This window comes from Salvelinus sp. IW2-2015, linkage group LG3 (genome assembly GCF_002910315.2).
Source record: "Salvelinus sp. IW2-2015 linkage group LG3, ASM291031v2, whole genome shotgun sequence".
Taxonomy (NCBI): Eukaryota; Metazoa; Chordata; class Actinopteri; order Salmoniformes; family Salmonidae; genus Salvelinus; species Salvelinus sp. IW2-2015.
In genome coordinates, this window is record NC_036840.1 from 11,630,928 (window position 1) to 11,648,085 (window position 17,158).

At 41.8% G+C, this 17,158-nt stretch overlaps 1 protein-coding gene across 2 annotated transcripts in view; it reads right to left on the reverse strand.

The window, feature by feature from the left end:
• Positions 1-1,815: 1,815 nt before the first annotated feature.
• LOC111950689 (myoD family inhibitor domain-containing protein) overlaps positions 1,816-17,158 on the reverse strand; it is a 32,596-nt gene continuing 17,253 nt past the window's right edge. The window contains exons 4-5 of one of the 2 annotated variants that reach the window (XM_023968501.3): positions 15,732-16,034; positions 1,816-2,705 (exon numbers count right to left, since the gene is read on the reverse strand). In XM_023968501.3, the coding sequence (XP_023824269.1) occupies positions 2,524-2,705; positions 15,732-16,034 (485 nt within the window). In that variant the 3' untranslated portion in view covers positions 1,816-2,523. Of the gene's footprint in view, positions 2,706-7,177; positions 9,932-15,731; positions 16,035-17,158 lie in introns of those variants that run through there. The other variant, XM_023968492.3, reaches the window with a different exon arrangement.

Here is a 17,158-nt window from a genome sequence, read left to right on the forward strand (position 1 = left end):
TTAKTGAGGTCGGGCACTGATGTTGGGCGATTAGGCCTTGCTCGCAGTCGGCGTTCCAATTCATCCCAAAGGTGTTCGATGGGGTTGAAGTCGGGGCTCTGTGCAGGCCAGTCAACTTCTTCCACACCTTTCGASAAACCATTTTTGTATGGACCTCGCTTTGTACACGAGGGCATTGTCATGAAACAGGAAAGTGCCTTCCCCTGTTGCCACAAAGTTGGAAGCACAGAATCGTATAGAATGTCATTGTATGCTGTAGCGTTAAMATTTCTCTTCACTGGAACTAAGGGGCCTAGCYCGAACCATGAAAAACACCCCAAGACCATTATTYMTCCTCCACCAAACTTTACAGTTGGCACTATGCATTGGAGCAGGTAGCGTTCTCCTGGAATCCGCCGGATTACTTTTTGTAAATCCTCAGCAATCTACACACAATACCGCATAATGACAAAGCAAAACCAGAAATACCTTAGTCATAAGTATTCAGACCCTTTGCTATGAGACTCRAAATTGAACTCAAGTGCATCCTGTTTCCATTGATMATCCATGAGATATTTCTACAACTTGATTAGAGTTCACCTGTGGTAAATTCTATTGTTTGGACATGATTTGGAAAGGCACACACCTGTMTATATTAAGGTGCCCACAGTTGACAGTGCATGTCAGAACAAAAAACCAAGCCATGAGGTCTAAGAAATTGTCCGTAGATCTCAGAGACAGGATTGTTTCGAGGCACAGATCTGTGGAAGGTACCAAAAATGTCTGCTGCATTGAAGGTCCCCAAGAACACAGTGGCCTCCATCATTCTTAAATGGAAGAAATTTGGAACCACCAAGACTCTTCCTAGAGCCAAACTGAGCAATCGGGGGAGAAGGGACTTGGTCAGGGAGGTGACCAAGAACCCAATGGCTCTGACAGAGCTCTAGAGGTCCTCTGTGGAGATGGGAGAACCTTCCAGAAGGCCAACCATCTCTGTAGCACTCTACCAATCAGGCATTTATGGTTGAGTGGCCAGATGGAAGCCACTCCTCAGTAAAAGGCACATGACAGCCTGCTTGGAGTTTGCCAAAGTCTATATTTATTTACACATTTGCAAAAAAAGTTCAGCTTCTTCAACTTGTTCAATGGTCACACCCTTTACTCACAACTCCAGGTGAGGTTTAGGTCTAAGAGAATGCATTGAACCAAATACAATGCTTTTGGTTTTAGATGTATTTAAGACCAGTTTATTGTTCATTACCCATTTGGACACGGACTGTACCTCCTTGCTAAGAGTCTCAATGAATTCACTGGCTGTAGGTGCTGATGTGTAGAGCGTGCAATCAGTAGCATACATTACTGTAAAACTTCCATTAATAGCCAAGACATGGATTTGCTTAAATCATTGAACACAACAGGCGCTTAGAGACAGGCTTTTATTTAAGCCAGGCGTCTATTTCCTTAATGCACAAAGCTTTTGCTTATTTGCATAGTTCATTGTTGAACTCCAGCATTTTTATTTTACCAGGTAAATTCACTGAAAACACATTAATTTACAGCAACAACCTGGGGCATATTTACAGCAGAGAGGGGGAAGCTTAGGTGGCCATTATGGTATGAGGGCTAGATTGGGAATTTAGCCAGGACACCGGGGTTAACATCCCTACTCTTATGTTACGTGCCATGGGATTGTTAGTGACCACAGAGTGTCAGGACACCCGTTTAACGTCCCATCCGAAAGATGGCACCTTACAAAGGACAATGTCCCTAATCACACTGCCCTGGGGTATTGGGATATTATTTTTGACCAGAGGAAAGGGTGCCTCCTACTGGCCCCCCAACACCACTTCCTGGTCTCCCATCAAGGTACCGACCAGGACCTACCCTGCTTACCTTCAGAGGAAAGCCAGCWGTGGGATGCAGGGTGGTATGCTGCTGACCTGACATCTTTGACTGTGCATTTAAGTTCTTACTTTCGCCACTAGAGGGYGATCTGATGATTTCTAGGGGTCTGTACTCCCCAGTTGACTGTTTTTGTGCTTGCCAGTGGGCTAGCAGTTCTCAGCTGTTAGCAGCCAATGGCTAGCAGTTTCTCACTGGCAAGAAAAACTGATTATTGCTGCCATTACTGAATGATTTAATGTAACAAATCAAACAAACTTTGTAACCATTTCATGGTAACATCGTAAACAATTAATTTAAACCCAGTGTTTATTTAAAACAGTCATTTATTACCTCAAATGGGGGCCAATACCGGGCTATTAGAAAGTAACTGGCAGCTATTTGAGACTGCGTTTAATTTACGTTTTACAGGTGTCATTTGTAAAAAGAGAGAACAGTGACGGCCCAAGGCAACTGCCCTGAGGGATACCGCACTGTACATATCTGATATTAGTGTCTGCATTAGTTAGTTACGTACCWTWGACAAGCATGGCAGCATTACCTGGTTGTAAATAACCTGAGTATAATGAAGCAAGCACTCAGCGTTCCAAACTGTCAATCCCAACGAGATGACTGGAGGCCAGTTGGAGCCGTTCATTTAAGTCATGTAAGAGCAAAAAAATCAAACCAGCGACCCGGGGAGAAAATACAACACATCCACATCAGTAAATGACAGGTAACAATGGTGACATCTAATTTATAGTTCAAGGACCGTGTACAAGCAAACAAACAGGCAGTTCTGTTCCACACGTCCTTCTCAATTTGCCTCTCCCACGGTCCATTACCTTTGGAAAGGAAAAAAAGTTGAAAGTGTACAACTTTAGTATGATGTCTCACTTGCAGTGCAGAGGCCTGAGCCTGCAGCCCACCAGTTTTAAACACCCCCCAAACAAAGGAAACAAGCTGACAGGCCTTGACACAAATGGTCCATTTACATGCAYGCTTACTTACAGATACAACCCACAGAGGGTGGGGTGGGGTGGGGGGCTAGAAGGCTGTAACGGGTGGGGGGCACTTTGTGCAATCGAGCGGAAATKATTTGAAAACATCTCAATGTGTCTACCCTATTTCCTTCCATCCCTCCTTGCTTTCTTTCCTTCATTTCAATCTCTCAGGCAGGTGTTGTCAGTCCCCACTTCACAGAGTCAAGTGGCAGAAACTTTGAACCTCTGCKCCCCATTCATCTGGCAGGTTTTGGGCTCAGCTCGTGATCTTTGTAAGCGCATGGCGCTTGTTGTCTTCAGCGCCTCCAGGTAACAGAAAGATTAAGCACAGTGAGATGCCCTCGTACAGCAGCAAAGCTTTAGTGAAGGGGGTCTTCAAATATTTAGGGTATGAGTGGAACGACACATTGCTGCGCAAAAGAAAAAAAAAAGAATACAAATCTAACCATTTACATTTAATTCCTGGGTGTCTGTTTTGTAGTTAACTGTGGTTTAGAAAAATTGCATTTTTGTAAAAGATAATACATTTGTTTGTAAAGTATGACAGTGATATCCTGTGTGAGRTGATGGTGKAATATTTMATGTTAAATATAAATATAAATTACATCATTAAATGCACATACATCAAATCGCTACTATATTAAAAAATTCAAAAAGGTTCAGATATCTAGCCATTTCTATAAATAATCATCCATCAAAATGATAATAAAAAAACGGCAAACTTTCTAATCTCAAACATCCCTTTAACGCGACTTCTCCACAATATTTCCATCAATATAATTTTCATGTGTGCAGACTCAAGCCATATTCTCAAGCATTTTCATAACAAGCAAATAAACATCACGTGGTTTCACCGTTCTGGCCCTGTGTCAGAGTCAATTAACTTCTCCAGGTAATGACCCCATTTGCATAGTAAACCGGGCCCGTGTGTGAACCCTAATGGGGCCASTACCTGAGGAGATTAATTTAGAGTGACATGACTTGAACTCCATTCTTTTTTCCCCCCTCCATCTTGCTTACCCCCTCCGAAAGATCTGCCTCATATTATTTTTATACCGCGCTACAAGCCCAAATAGYGGGAGTCCTTCAAACTTTGACACAGGCTCTGAGAAGAAAGGACGTTGCTTGCATTATGCATCATCACATGTGATGTTCGGAGCAGGTGCATCACTGGGCTGCATGGTGTTCCTAGCCATGGCGGAGAATAAAAAAATACCCAAGCTTCATAAGTGAAATGGAACATGAGATGTGTCTTTATACCAAACACGTCTCTGTTCTAATTACCAGGTAACGAGGTTTAAATTTGCACGGGCTGAAAGGACAGCAGTACAGAAGCACACAAAAACAGACAAATCCACTGTAATGCTAAACATAAGAGTACTATACCTGGAGCCATTTGGAAGACAGTCCTCTGCGGCAAATTGCCACGTAATGCACCCGTCCTCTTGTTTCCTATCAAATGACTTGTATTAGATATAATTACCGGTGTGGTTAATCTTATCAATATGTGAATGAAGTCTACCTCTAATGTGAAACTGAGGCAACTAAAAACACCATTAAACCCCCGTCCCGTTATGCAATAAAAAGTGACGGTATAACTTTGTTCTCATGGCTAAGGGCAGCAGACATTCATTTTCTAAGTGACGATTCCATCCCACCCAGAAAGGAGAGGAAGGAAGAGCGAGAGAGAAAGAGCGTGCGAGAGAGCGAGGAAGAGAAAGAGGGGTGGCAAGGCACTCTGACTTATTTAATATTGTAAGAGAGATGACCCTAGGTCCAAGAAGCGCCAAATTTTAAAGACTGAAAACAGAAACAATGGATTCGTCTTAATTGTGACATTACAGGCACTCGCACAGCCAGAAACAGAGGGGGACTGATTAAAAGGACGGGAAAGGTGGGTGACTTTGTGAAAAGGTCATCGCACACTTACACACCTGGGGTTTTCACATATTTTCCTCTCAAAAAAGAGAAAGAGGGAAAAAAAGAGTGAAAGAACTCCTATGTGATTATAGAGAAAGGAAAGGCGTTTCGGGGGCCGGGGACAATATTTTACAATGCATTAGTGAAATAAGATGGTAATTTCCTGGGCAGAGTGTATCCAGGCAGAAAATGACAAAAGGGAAGGATCCTCCCTATCTCTGTTAGCTTGCAGCCATCATCACCCAATCGCCAGGTGGGCTAGGCGCGGGGGTTAATTGAGAGGTTAACAGGAGGTTGTCAGTCAAAGGTCAGGGCATTGCTCTCCATGGTCCCTGCTGACCTCGCCGAGTGTTGGTGGCCGTGTTTCCGTGTACCCTCCGCTGCGTCGACGTGAGAGGCTCTCTAATAGAGAGTAGAGCAGAGGGGAGCCACACTGAGCCGTACTACATAGACGACCTATTGTCTATGAGTGATGAATTGTGGTGAAGATGAAAAAGGACGGTAGCGTAACAGGCAGTGTATCATAGGTTCTCTGGTCAGTGCTGTAGTCATACTACTGACCCCCCACATTACACACCGGTGTCATTTGTTACACTATACATTGATTAAACAAATATTCTAATATGCAATTTGAGGGATTATAGCACATGCCAATTCATTAGTATTTTGGAAAGCAGACAGTACAATTACAGTACACCAGCTAATAGAGTTGGTCAAAGAGAGCACACACAAAGAGACCCCCACACATTGACTGCTGCCCACCAAAAAAGGATGTACATATGCCATATAGTGCAATTGGAAAGACACCTTGACTTTTCCCACATTAAGTTAAGCCATATTCTAAAATKGATTAAATTGTATTTTTCCTCAATCTACACACAATACCACAAAATGACAAATATTTTTTTTTTATGCAAATGCATTTTAAAAATATTTTAAAAATGAAACACCACATTTACATAAGTATTCAGACCCTTTACTCAGTACTTTCTTGAAGCACCTTTGGCAGCGATTACAGCCTCGAGTCTTCTTGGGTATGACGCTACAAGTTGGTACACCTGTATTTGGGGATTTTCCCATTCTTCTCTGTAGATCCTCTCAAGCTCTGTCAGGTTGGACGGGGAGTGTCGCTGCACAGCTATTTTCAGGTCTCTGCAGAGATGTTCAATCGGGTTCAAGTCTGGGCTTTGGCTCGGCCACTCAAGGACATTGAGACTTGTCCCAAAGTCACTCCTGCGTTGTCTTGGCTGTGTGCTTAGAATCATTGTCCTGTTGGAAGGTGAACCTTCGCCCCAGTCTGAGGTCCTGAGTGCTCTGAAGCAGGTTTTCATCAAGGATCTCTGTACTTTGCTCTGTTCATCTTTGCCTCTATCCTGACTAGTCTCCCAGTCCCTGCTGCTGAAAAACATCCCCACAGCATGATGCTGCCACCACCATGCTTCACCTTAGGGATGGTGCCTTTTAGTGAGGCTTCCTTCTGGCCACTCTACCATAAAGGCCTACTTGGTGGAATGCTGCAGATATGGTTGTCCTTCTGGAAGGTTCACCCACTGACAGGAACTCTGGAGCTCTGTCAGTGACCATTGGGTTCTTGGTCACCTCCCTGACCAAGGGCCTTCTCCCCCAATTGCTCAGTTTGGCCGGGCGGTCAGCTCTAGGAGTCGTCTTGGTGGTTCCAAAGTCCTTTAATTTAATAATGGAGGCCAATGTAGTCTTGGGGACCTTCAATTCTGCATACATTTCTGTGACACAACACAATCCTGTCTCGGAGCTTTACGGACAATGCCTTCGACCTCATGGCTTGGTTTTTGCTCTGACATGCACTGTAAACTGTGGGACCTTATATAGACTGGTGTGTGCCCTTCCAAATCATGTCCAATCAATTGAATTGACCATAGGTGAACTCTAATCAAGTTGTAGAAACATCAAGGATGATAATGGAAACAGGATGCACCTGAGCTCAATTGAGAGTCTCATAGCAAAGGGTCTGAATACTTACGTAAATAAGGTGTTTTTTATTTTGAATACATTTGCAAAAAATTCAAAAAACCTGTTTTCGCTTTGTCATTATGGGGTAGTGTGTGTAGATTGATGAGGAAAAACATTTAATCCATTTTAGAATAAGGCTGTAAAGTAACAAAATGTTAAAAAGTGAAGGTGTCTAAATGCACTCTATGTATTACATACTGGTAGCTTACGAGCAGATCGTTTTGTGCTTTAGCCATGTGTTCATCCTGTTAATCTCATGCCAATGCTATGTATGGCATGACAAGGAGTGCCAAAACAGTTGGCTAAAGCGCCAAAGGATCTGCTTCCATGCCAGGAATTGTTACAAAATGACTCATAGCAAATCTGAAGACAAGCGATAAAAAGTAAATTTACAATGTTCATACTTATTTTTATATTTTTTATTATTTCAGACATGATTCTGAATTAATGTACAACAACCTACAAACTGTGTTGTATGCTAAATGCAGTGAAAAGAGGTATTCTAGAAGATGGAAAAGGTGAAGACGGTACAGTATATCATATACACAACTAGTGGACAGAATATAAAAACATACTACAGTTAGAGAGAAAAAGATAAATACATGGAAATACTATGTCTTCACATTATCTATAGTGTTGTTCCTGTTCATAGGCCTGTATATCCAGAAGAAAATATCCAGAGAAAGACCGTGTTAGTTAATCATACGAATGTTAAGAGGTCTGCGGCTTAGTTTCATACAGAGTGCGACGGAACACTATCTGCTGCGGAGGTGTCCTTCCAACTCCTTTAAACATAATGACAATCCACCATTAGAGAAGCAGGCCTAAGATTTGACAGCACATTATCTTTGATGGTGTGAAGTGAAGGAACATTAGCATTTAGAAAAGCAACACACTAATGAGTCCCTGTGTTAAGTATCACTAAAACAACATCAAAGCAAATCTTTGAGAATGAGAAAATGATTCACCAAACTCAACTTGATACACAGAATTAAGAAGAGCAAAAATCTGCTGGGGAAAAAATGTTGTGCATTAGTTTAGGATTCCCTTCTCCTCTGAATCTGACAGTCCAGAATATTTCCTTATTGTGTTGTGAGTCATTCACTTGTAATCCAAAAGCCGCTTATGGCAAACAGGGTCAGCCATGTTTTAATTCCTTATCACTTTCTGTTACTAAAGAGTGCATTTGAACAAGTAATACTGAGGCAGTATCCCAAATACATGCTAAATAACATCACAACTAACAGTCGTACCGTACAGTATGTAATCAAAGTGGAGTGTAAGACTGAGCAAATAATTGATTGACAACAATATAAAACAATGATTGTAGGGAACAAAATGTTATGACAATGATACAATGTTGCGCAATTCACAAGTCGGAGAAATTTCTTATCCCTTGTATATTCCAGGAAGCCAGTATTCCAATGTATATCCAGTAAATTCACTGCTTGAAAGACTGACAGGTGAAAACCATGGTGAGAGTCTTCAGGATAGACTAAAACCATTATTTCCAACAATATGGCTTTAACATTGCGTGAGGGCACACGCTACAGTATAACTCAAATGTGCATTAATCATTAGTTATATCAGGCCAACAATCAGACAAGAATAATACTACTCATATCTGGAGTGAACTGCTGACGGTAGGCCTAAATCAAAATCTCCTCTGATCTAATAACAGCAATGGCAGCATACTCCAAAGCCTGACAACCCAGATGTCCTTGAACGCCATGTTAACCCTATAGTTAACCCTGCATGTCATCCATCAATTTTTCTCAAAAAGAGATTTGTTGATACAGGTAGATATTTTGGTATTAGCAGAAGTCTCCCGCGGACAGACTACGTAACAGAAATGGTTTCGTAACATCTGCCAAAAGACACTGGGATGCGACGACAAGCAACAGAGATTTTAGTTGTGGGTKTCCGAGATTAGCATTGGTTATACATAATGGAGCTCAATTTGTGCAGTTTTGTAAGTAACTAAAGCACACTTGAATCCGAAAGACAACTAAAATGTGCMCTACAAAGCACGTACATTATTTACATAATATAAATGTTACAGAACAAAAACTGATATCTGGATTAAATACATTGTTAACAGAAAAGGTATACACTAATCTACCCGATTTAGTGCTGATCTTCAAACTTTCTTTACATGAAGCTTTCCAATATTTCTTTACATGAAGCGTTTCAATACGTATCGTTTTGCAAACTACAGTAGATATGGACTATAACTACGGCTTTTCTGTTGTTACACATAGTTCACGAATGTGTGTCTCGTAGTTCTTATACCTCTAATTGAAGGGTTATTAATACGAGTAGGAAAAACACATCCCAAAAACATCAAAGTTATTACAGTGTCATACAGTACTGACTAAACACACTAAAAGGCTGCTAAATATCAAGGTAAAACATGTATTCCTTTGGTTTAGTGTCAGGAATTGACATTTTGGTAGTGAAAAAGAAGAAAACTTTCAAGGCAAAGATGTCAGTCGGACAGTATTCCTGAAATGATAGAGATGATCTTCCTATSCAATAAGGCATCTAAGATAATACTTTTTAAAGAGATGATTAACATATTGGTCAACATTAAACACACACTTTGGTAAATAAAAAAGTGTTCATATAGCATGGTTATACTTGTGGTACGTAACAAAAGCATTTATAAAACTATTTTTGGCCCCTGCTTGGCCATTTTGGCAGAGAGGCCCAGTGTAGATGAATAGATCTCTCTGTGTGGGCTTATCGAAGGCACGCACTTGTACACACCTATGCTAACACACACACCTAATTAGCACACACACACACTTTTCCGCTCTCCTTCCCTCTCTGCTGGAGCGTAAAGTACAGGTAGCAGTAGCACTACGGCCAACATTCCCAATCCCATCCCCATCATGGTCCTTCCTATGTGGGGAAGCAGATGCCGCAGCACTCCATGCAGATCTCCAGGCAGTCAGAGGACTCGCAGCAGGCGTCCATGATGCCACAGTCCATGTCGTCGCAGGGGCAGTTGCAGTCGTCTCCCATGTCCTCAGCGCAGCAGCAGCAGCAGCAGGTCTCCGAGGTGCAGGTGCCACAGCTAGCCTGGGCCACCACCATGTTGCACAGGGTCAGGAACTCACAGAACAGACAGGCCAGGATGCAGTGGACACAGCAGTCTGGGTCCAACACACACCATGTCCATAGAGACGGGTGGAGGATGAAGGATGATGAAAAAGGATGAAGGATGGATGAAAAACACAGAAAACCACACAAAGCATGATCAAATACAAAGAAAACAAACCGAAAACAAGAACAAAAGTCTTAAAAGCCAATGGGGGGAAAAAATCTGATTAAAACCCCTGCCTGGAACAGAGCGAGTTAATCCCTGGTCTTTTGTAATCAGAAGCCTTGAGCAGGGCTCAGGCAGTTATACAGTCACAAATCAGACTGGCCAATTACTTTGACACGTACAGTATGATAACGTCCTTACAGTAAATAAGTCAAGATAAGACTATCACTATTGACTGACAAAACAGATGAAACCACAGAATGAACTGGAACAACAGTAGTATATTCAATAGTAGAATATTGTATCTCCATGGATAAAACTGTGTGTGTGTGTGTGTGTGTGTGTGTGTGTGTGTGTGTGTGTGTGTGTGTGTGTGTATATTCAGGTGCATAAGAGAGAGTGTAAGCTGAGTAGAAGTTGCAGACTAAGCAGGGAGGAGGAAGGAGAGCCAAATGGAATCAGGGAAAATTCCAAAGGGACTGAATTCCACTTTTGGGTTTTGATTAGCAGCTTTCTAAATAATTGGGGCATTATCATGCAAATGCAAGACTTGATTCGTAAAGCTGATTAGCAAAGTCCGAATTCTTCTCCCTGGCAAATTGTTGTGCTAATGCTGCCGTTTCTCTCGTCACTGATTAACATTTAACCTCTGTAGACCTTTTAACGTGTCTGGGGAGCATGACCGCCAAATCACTGTTGTTTTTCCAATGAACGGATGGAGAACCCTCTTCTCTATTTCACCAATAAGACAGCTGTTTTATTTGATGGAATTTATTATTACGTTTTTTTTGTTCTGTGGTGTTAAACATTTTACGGAATGTAAGTGATGTCATGCACTAACATCCGTTACATGAAAGTCAGGTGGTACACAGTAAAAAAAAAAAAAAAAAAAAATTAACATTTTTTTTTAAGACAGATGGACAGATTTAGGCAAAACAATAAATAAGTAAAGAACAGGTAGAATTAAAATAATCAAAAGCACATGCAAGCATTTTAAACAATGTTAGTTGAAATGAATAGATAGACATCTTTGTAATAAGTCATGGGTACTAAATCACAGATCTCCTCTGCCATGCGTTTTCTGGACCATGCAAGGAGCCGTGAAGGTTCTCCCCACCACACTAGAGGTCGACCGATTATGACTTTTCAACGCAGATTATTGGAGGACCAAAAAAGGCCGATACCGATTAAAATCGGCCAATTTTACATATATATTTGTAATAATGACAATTACAACAATACTGAATGAACAATGAGCACTTATTTAAACTTAATATAATACATAAATCAAATCAATTTAATCTCAAATAAATAATGAAACACGTTCGTTTTGGTTTAAATAATGCAAAAACAAAGTGTTGGGAAGAAAGCAAAAGTGCAATATGTGCCATGTAAAAAAGCTAAACGTTTAAGTTCCTTGCTCAGAACATGAGAACATATGAAAGTTGGTGGTTCCTTTTAACATGAGTCTTCAATATTCCCAGTTAAAAAGTTTTAGGTTGTAGTTATTATAGGACTACTTCTCTCTATACCATTTGTATTTCATAGACCTTGACTATTGGATGTTTCTTATAGGCACTATAGTATTGCCAGCCTAATCTCGGGCGTTGATAGGCTTGAAGTCATAAACAGAGCTGTGCTTCAAGCATTGGCGAAAAGCTGCTGGAAAACGGAGGACAGTGCGGTTTGAATGAATGCTTGAGCCTGCTGCTGCCTACCACAGCTCAGTCAGACTGCTCTATCAAATATAAAATCATAGACTTAGTTAATAATATAAAAAACACAACAGAAATACGAGCGTTAGGTCATTAATATGGTCAAATCCGGAAATTATCATTTCGAAAACCAAACGTTTATTCTTTCAGTGGAAATACAGAACCGTTCCGTATTTTATCGAACGGTGTGGCACCCTAAGTAATAATTTGCTGTTACATTGGCACAACCTTCAATGTTATGTCATAATTATGTAAAATTCTGGCAATTAATTACAGTCTTTGTTAGGAGAAAAATGGTCTTCACACAGTGCGCAACGAGCCAGGCGGCCCAAACTGCTGCATATACCCGGACTCTGCTTACACTGAACGCAAGGGAAGTGACACATTTCAGGCACCGCATTGAATTATACGCAACGCCAGGACAAGCTAGTTAAACTAGCAATATCATCAACCATGTGTAGTTAACTAGTGATTATATTAAGATTGAAGTTTTTTTATAAAGATAAGTTTAACGCTAGCTAGAAACTTACCATGGCTCCTCTGCTGCCTGCACTCGCGTAACAGGTGGTCAGCCTACCATGCAGTCTCCTTGTGGATTGCAATACAATCGGCCATACTCTGCGTCCAAAAATGCAGATTATCGATTGCTATGAAAATGTGAAAAATCGTCCCTAATTAAATTGGCCATTCCGATTAATCGGTCGACCTCTACACTACACCCTCCGGCCAGAAGCATGCACCTCTACCCACACTGTGTCAAGGCCCAGCAGAGCTTTGAGATGCAGACATGGAAATGGATAGAAAAATGCCAGTACAAACAGTGTCTTGCATAACTTTCATCAACGTTCTCAAGCCTGTCAGAAAGACGGGGTTCCTTTTGACTGGGTTTGAGGAAGAGAAGAGGAAGGAAGGAAAGGAAAAGAGGAAAAGGATGGGACGGGCTGAGGACGCTGAATGCTCTTTGATTCAATCAAAGTTGGTTTTTCCCGTTCCTCACACAGGCAGGCCATAAAGCTTGACCAGTGCGCTGTATCGGACACAAATCAGAGAATGCCAACATGAAATACAACGGTTTCCCAAGATGTTTGAACGCGATTATCATAGGCAAACTACAACGGAGACCTTTGAACAAAGTATCATTTTCCGCATTTGAAAGATGATTTATTGAAAAACATGTCATATAATTATTGTGCACCGTATTCTAGAACTTAAAAGCTCTGTACTACTAGAAAAGGAAGAGCAGACACTTTGCCAATGTCAAATTGATCGAAACCTCAAACTCTAAAACCTTGAAAGACGCTTACGCATAATTAAGCTAGTACCAGACAGTACACTATGTTCTGATACAAAATGATCTAAATACTGTCCATAGCATCAAGCATTGGGCATTCTTAGTTAGCGATTCACTTGGATGTATAATTCACACAGCAGCGATTAGTGAAAACCTTACAGAAGGGCGAGGGGGGCTGGGTCATGTACACAAGAACGCCAGACATCTCTCCTACCACAAAGAAAAATACGGCCAAATTGACACCCAGTGAGAGAGCGTTCTGTTTAATGTCAGGCCGCGGCGAGAATGCCCAGATTTGGAGGCAAAAACAGCGGCGGTGGCCTCAGAGGAAATAGTTTGAGAACATCTGGGAAAAACTCCAAAGGGAGCAGCATGACATAAAACAAGCTGGAATGGGTGCACACCATCGAGCCAACGAAAACATCAAATGAAGAGAGACTGTTGGGTGAAGGCCAGTATACTGCCTAGCTGCCTGCCAGGCACAGGAGAGGAGGGTGAGAGATGCGATTGAGAGAGAGGCCCCACCCATGCAGTAGTCTTTAGAGTGCAAGTCCATAATGCATGAATGAGGGTCAAACTTGTGGCTACGGGAAATATACAGCAAACAAGAGTGAAGTGGCGCAAAGAAAGCATTCCAAATTAGTCACACAAAGCCTTAAAAGTATTGAATGTGCCTTAAAGGAGCTCAAATCATAATTGATTATACACAAATAAAACCACAAAAAGCCCAACCGAACCCCAGCCTGACTAAAAGACGAGCGGTAAACGACTCTTCAGTCAGTAGCGTATACAGAACTGTTATCACAGCTTCTATTTCAGTGCCAGAGAACATGTGCCAAGAATGCTCTGCTCTAGAATCCCCTGAGCAAGGTTCTCTCTCACGTGGAGCTTTATTCTTCTAGTGTCATAGGGCTGTTTAGTAGCTAATTTCACAGGCAAACAGATTATGGTAATCCATGTAAACATTAAACACAACAGCTTGCAGTTTTCCGCGGGAAATAAATACTTGAGTGTGAACATATTGACTTAGAAAACACAAGTCGAAAATAACCAACAAAAAAGCTGTAATGAGACGCTTATTGAACTGTTGCTGCTATTTTCTTTGCCAATTAAGACGTGGAAGAAAAACATGACCTGTGGAATACATCATTGGTGAATATTTAACTTGTATTACCTTTTATTTATAGGGAACTCTATAACTTGTTAGCCTTCGCCTCCAATATCTGCTGCATATTTCAAATAGCTTAACCTTGGTGAAGACAACTCTCAAATTCCCCAATTCATATAAAAACACACTACAGTCAGCTCCAAAAGTATTTGTTGTTTTGGCTCTGTACTCCAGCACTTTGGATTTGAAACTATACAATGACTATGAGGTTAAAGTGCAGACTAACTTTCATTTGAGGGTATCATTCTGGACTATCCATAATCATGTAACCTCCACACTAATGAAGACATGTTTAAGAAACATCTAGTCCTTATTTACAATAAAAGTGACTCCAAATGAAACCAAATCATTATTTAACCATTCATTTCTATTGGGCACAAACAATCTGAAAACACAACAAAACAAACAGCAAATGCATCAAGCAAGTCTGTAGGAGTCACAAGCTTGATGTATCATTGCATGCTATGAATATGGGACAAATATAAATTCTTGACTACTTTATACACATAGCTGAATTTTGTCCCAATACTTTGTCCCGCTGCACAAAAAGTGGCTTGTAATTTTCTAAACGGTTCACCAATATTGACCGAAATACCTCATTAAGCTGCAGTCTGCACTTTAACCCACGTTATATCATTTAAATCCAGAGTGCTGGAGTACAGAGCACATAATAAAAAATGTGTCACTGTCCAATCTTTTAGAGCTCACTGTAATACATATTTCACACTAATCATATCTATTTTTTCTCCTCTTCTCTATAAGAACAAGTAAAAGACAAGCGAGCGGAGTCGAGACGAGGCGATGATAGCAGGGAGCAGCAGGCAGGTCAGATAATGGATAGCAGATAACAGATAGCAGACAGCTGTTACAAGGTAAAGGGACGCGTGTGTGAATCCCAGACAGACGAGCCAATGTTAATGAGGAGCCACAGTAAGGCTGAGACTGGAGGACAGAATAGACCCATGCAGAGGGAGGAGGGAGGTATGAAGGAGGGATGACACTTGGCAGGCACCCTGGGCGGCTCAGCCTCATTAGAAGGTCAACCTTACTGACCATTAGTCATTCAGAACACCAATCACCTTCATTACTGCCACTCACCTCCGCAAAACACCTGAGAAAACGATGGCTCCCCTGAATTCTAAAAATCATCCTTTCGGTTGTTGTTGAGGAAAATAAAGCCATAGGAAGCAGGTCTTGACCAAATGAAAGTACGCTTTCATCATTAAAATAAGAGAACCGAGAGAATCTGTCCATTTTTGACTGTCTATTCTGTCCTCCTCACAAATGGAATGTTTAATGGTGGAAGACCTGCACTAAAAGGTGTTGATGAAGTGCTAGAGCGAAAGTCAAGCCAAGCAGATGAGGGATGGTGTGTTCATTGTGTGATTATTAGTCTGTGAGTGACTCTAATGACCTTAAGTTGGAGCACAGTACTTACTCCTATGAGAGAGTGTTGTTCTATATAAGACAGAGTATGTGTGTGTACAGTCAGCGCCCAGTACTTATAACTCACCCTCTGGTAACGTCCCAGGCTTGTGAGATCCGGTGGAGCTTCCCTTACTCCGTCTGCTGCTGTCGCTGTTGACCGACAGGCTGGAACGAAGTTGGCTCTGCATCTTCTGGGAGACGCCGGGCGATGGGTGCTGCTTCCTGTGCTGCTCCGCCCCACAGGAACATTGCCGGCGGATTCCATTGCCGTTACTCAGGCCGGTGGAGGATTGGTGGCCATTTTGACTCCTGTCAGAAGCAGCATCTTCTCCCTCGTCGGGCTCTCCCTGCGCAGAGGCGGTTGGCTGGGGCAGCGGCTGAGGTTGAGCTGGATGGGAAAAGTTATTTTTAAAATGTCACACTCCTCTCTTTTCAGTTAGAGAGCACTTATTGTGCTTTCAGCATGTTTGACTGAGAACATGCCATTTATTCTCTACTAAGGTTTTACAGCTAGATTCTGGGTATGAGAAGGATGTTTAGAACGTTCAAGCTACTGACTGTCTTTGTTATGTTGGGTGCTCATGACAAGTATCAAATAAGTCACTTAAGATCACTTTTTTTGTAACCCTCAAGATTTCTTGTTTGATACCATCAGAACAGATACGGGAATCGAGGCTAAACCTTCAATAACTGTCCTTTTTTTGTACTGCCATCATGGAACCTTAACAAATAAAGGAGAACTGAAGAAGAGGATTACAACCCTCACACAGCCAAATGATCACACAGTACGGTATCCCTGTAGGTGAACAGTGAGTGAACAAGCATTTTCTTGGAGAAGCACCCAGGTGAGTTAAGAGAAAGACTGATGCTGCATTCCTGCCCCTGCTACAGTAGAGTAGTGATTTCCCTTCCCCATTCTCAAAGCTCTGGCTCTTTACATTCTTACAGTCGCTCCACGTGTGACAGGCAGCAGCCAGCCATGAAGAGTCAACCACCGAACGAATGAATGTCGTGCCATCTGATAAAATAAAGGGAGCGGTGACATTTCCAGAGGAAGAAGGGGAAGAGACTCCTGCACATCCAGCTCTACAGGGAGATAACTCCTGCATTACCTTCCATCTGCATCAGAAAGGAGAGAGAAGTAGCAGCACGGTGACTTATTGATCTCTGTTGAATTATTCATCTCTTTTTTTTCTTTTTCACTAACTCTGCATTTTAGGGTGCGAGTGCTGTACAAGCGGCGGCCCGTACGGCAATACGACGCTCACAGGGGAACTTTGTTGGTGACAGCCACACGATGTAGTGTTGATTTGTAGAGTGCTACTACTGTACCTGAACTTCTCCAAGTCAAAGTGGATGTGCCAAACAGCGATCTGCATACGCCTGTTCTTTCGTTCTTTCTTTCCTGTCTGCTCACCAACTAGTGCAATTATTGTTAACAAGAGAAAGGAAAATCGAGTTCTAGCCCACCTCTTTTTTACAACACACTCTCAGCACCCAGGGAGACCTCTC